Here is a 2084-nt window from a genome sequence, read left to right as displayed (position 1 = left end):
GACCCTTATGCTCACCACACATTCTTCTTGCCTCCTTGACTTCCTCTAAAATACCCAGAGACGGAGCATCATAGCCTGCCTCAGCCTTACAGACTCTAACGCTACACTGTCCAATATGATAACCACTAGCTGTATACCTTTAGCGATATAAGTTTAAATATAAATTAATTTAAATTAAAAAGTCAGTTCACCAGTCATACTAGCCAAATTTCAAGTGCTCATTGGCCACATATGGCTAGTAGTTACCATATAGGACAACACAGATAGAGAACACTTCCATCGCTGCAGAAAATGCTACTGTGCTGGCCTAGAAAACAAGAATCAAATGGATAGAATGAACATTCCTTATTTCTATCACCTGGGATCAGCCGCGAGGGCCAGCAGGCTAGGAGCTATGTGCAAGACTGAGATTATTTCCACCCACTGGTCTATCCTGTTTCCTTAATACCCTCCCCTCCAACACACACACACACACACACACACCCCTTTCTTCCTTTCTATTCATTTCTAAGTACACTTGGTGGAACTGCCAGACACAAACAGAGTCTAGCCGAGAATGATTTAATAGAACTGTGGGATCCAGTGATGTTAGACTCAGGTTGGCTACGACCTGTCGGGCTGCAGAAGGTTATCCCGGGCTTCCAGCGGAGTTTGAGGATTTAGTGTTGACAGGCACGTACTTCGGGTTCACACAGCACTTGGCCTCAGCATTGCATAATATGTAGAATACTTCACCCTCTTCACATGCGGTTCTGCACTTTCCCAAACTACGCCAACACTTCATGACTGAAATTAAAAGGGCAAGAGGGGGCAAGCTTAGTCTTGAAGTAAAGCAGAGAACTGGGGAAGTGGGATGCCAAAGTAGAGAAGACAGTAGTGAGGGAAATAGGAGATGTGTGCAAAGAAGCCCTCATAAGGCATCTTTCAGGTTTAGGAGAGATTATAGGTCACTGTCCTTTCTTTTCCCACTTGTGTCCCCAGTCAGAACCTCAAAGTCCTCCTCACTCAGTGGCCTGGAACCTCCCGTGGGGCAGGCAAGAGGTCCCCCTCTCTCCAGGGGTTCATCTCTCTCATATTATAATATAGCCAGGTGCCCAGTATCAGTTAGTTCCCATTCCCTTTGTCCTTCAGTACCTTCCTGACCATGTCAGTGAAAAGGGACAGGAATCGGAAATACACCCATCTCCACAACATCCTGGAGCTTTTTGCTGCCAAGATCATTAGGAACAATTGTTCTGGGGAACCTACTACCTAAAGGAGATACATTAAGGCTGCCTAAGAGAGTGGCATCAGAATCCTCACACAACCAGAAATTTAGGAACCATTTTCATGGAGGCAATGAGAGATCAAAATTCAAACCCCCCAAGGAATGTTTCAGAAAAACTCCCATTTTCTCTGTACTCCATGCACTAGTCTCTCTCCTCCTTGTACCCTGCTCCCCCACACCCCACCTCCAGGTCATGTTCAACTTCTTCTACGCCAACCAGAGAGAGCAGTTCAAGATGGTCAAGTAATGGCACCCGAAAGATCAGTTGGTACCAGAGAACCCAAACTTCCCCTTAGCTAGAAAGGTCATCCAAAGGCCTCTGTGGGGCCTGCCCGGCCTTTCTCCCAGGCCAAGCTGTTAGAGCCCCAGCGTTCCCTGAATAGGCGCTAGGTTCCCTGAGCCACTACCCCTGGGGAGAGAGCCTGGTTACCTTTGGCGGCCTGGGCCAGTGTCAGGGTAACGGTCAAAACCAGAAGAATGAGCTTCATGGATGACAGAAGACAGGAGGCTTCTGGGCTGGCAAGTCCAGCAGTCCAGGCTGGTATTTATTGCCCCAAGGAACAGGGTAGAGCCATGACCAGTGAACCAGAAAGGGAACAGTCATTTAAGATTAGATGGGCAGACAAGTAATCAACCACACTTCCAAAGGAGGCTGGGGCGGGGGTTGGAGGGTGGGGGGCGGAGGTGGAAGAAAAGTTAGCAAAGAGAAGACACAGGCTTGTCTTTGAAAAGTTTCATAATGCAACTAGAGAGTGAAGGGGGAAATGGATTTATTTTATTTTATTGTTGAGAGTATTACAGATGTCCCCCATTCTCC

At 47.4% G+C, this 2084-nt stretch overlaps 1 protein-coding gene across 1 annotated transcript; it reads right to left on the bottom strand.

Moving 5' to 3' along the window:
- Positions 1–555: 555 nt before the first annotated feature.
- On the bottom strand, positions 556–1775 carry DEFB121 (defensin, beta 121). The gene is made up of 2 exons (XM_005879844.1): positions 1698–1775; positions 556–786 (listed from the first exon to the last, which is right to left on the bottom strand). The coding sequence occupies exons 1-2, from the start codon at positions 1753–1755 to the stop codon at positions 629–631; spliced, it is 216 nt and encodes a 71-aa protein (XP_005879906.1). The 5' UTR covers positions 1756–1775; the 3' UTR covers positions 556–628.
- Positions 1776–2084: the final 309 nt, after the last annotated feature.

Source organism: Myotis brandtii, unplaced genomic scaffold (assembly GCF_000412655.1).
Source record: "Myotis brandtii unplaced genomic scaffold, ASM41265v1 scaffold61, whole genome shotgun sequence".
Lineage (NCBI taxonomy): Eukaryota > Metazoa > Chordata > Mammalia > Chiroptera > Vespertilionidae > Myotis > Myotis brandtii.
This window is presented reverse-complemented; position numbering and strand designations above follow the sequence as displayed.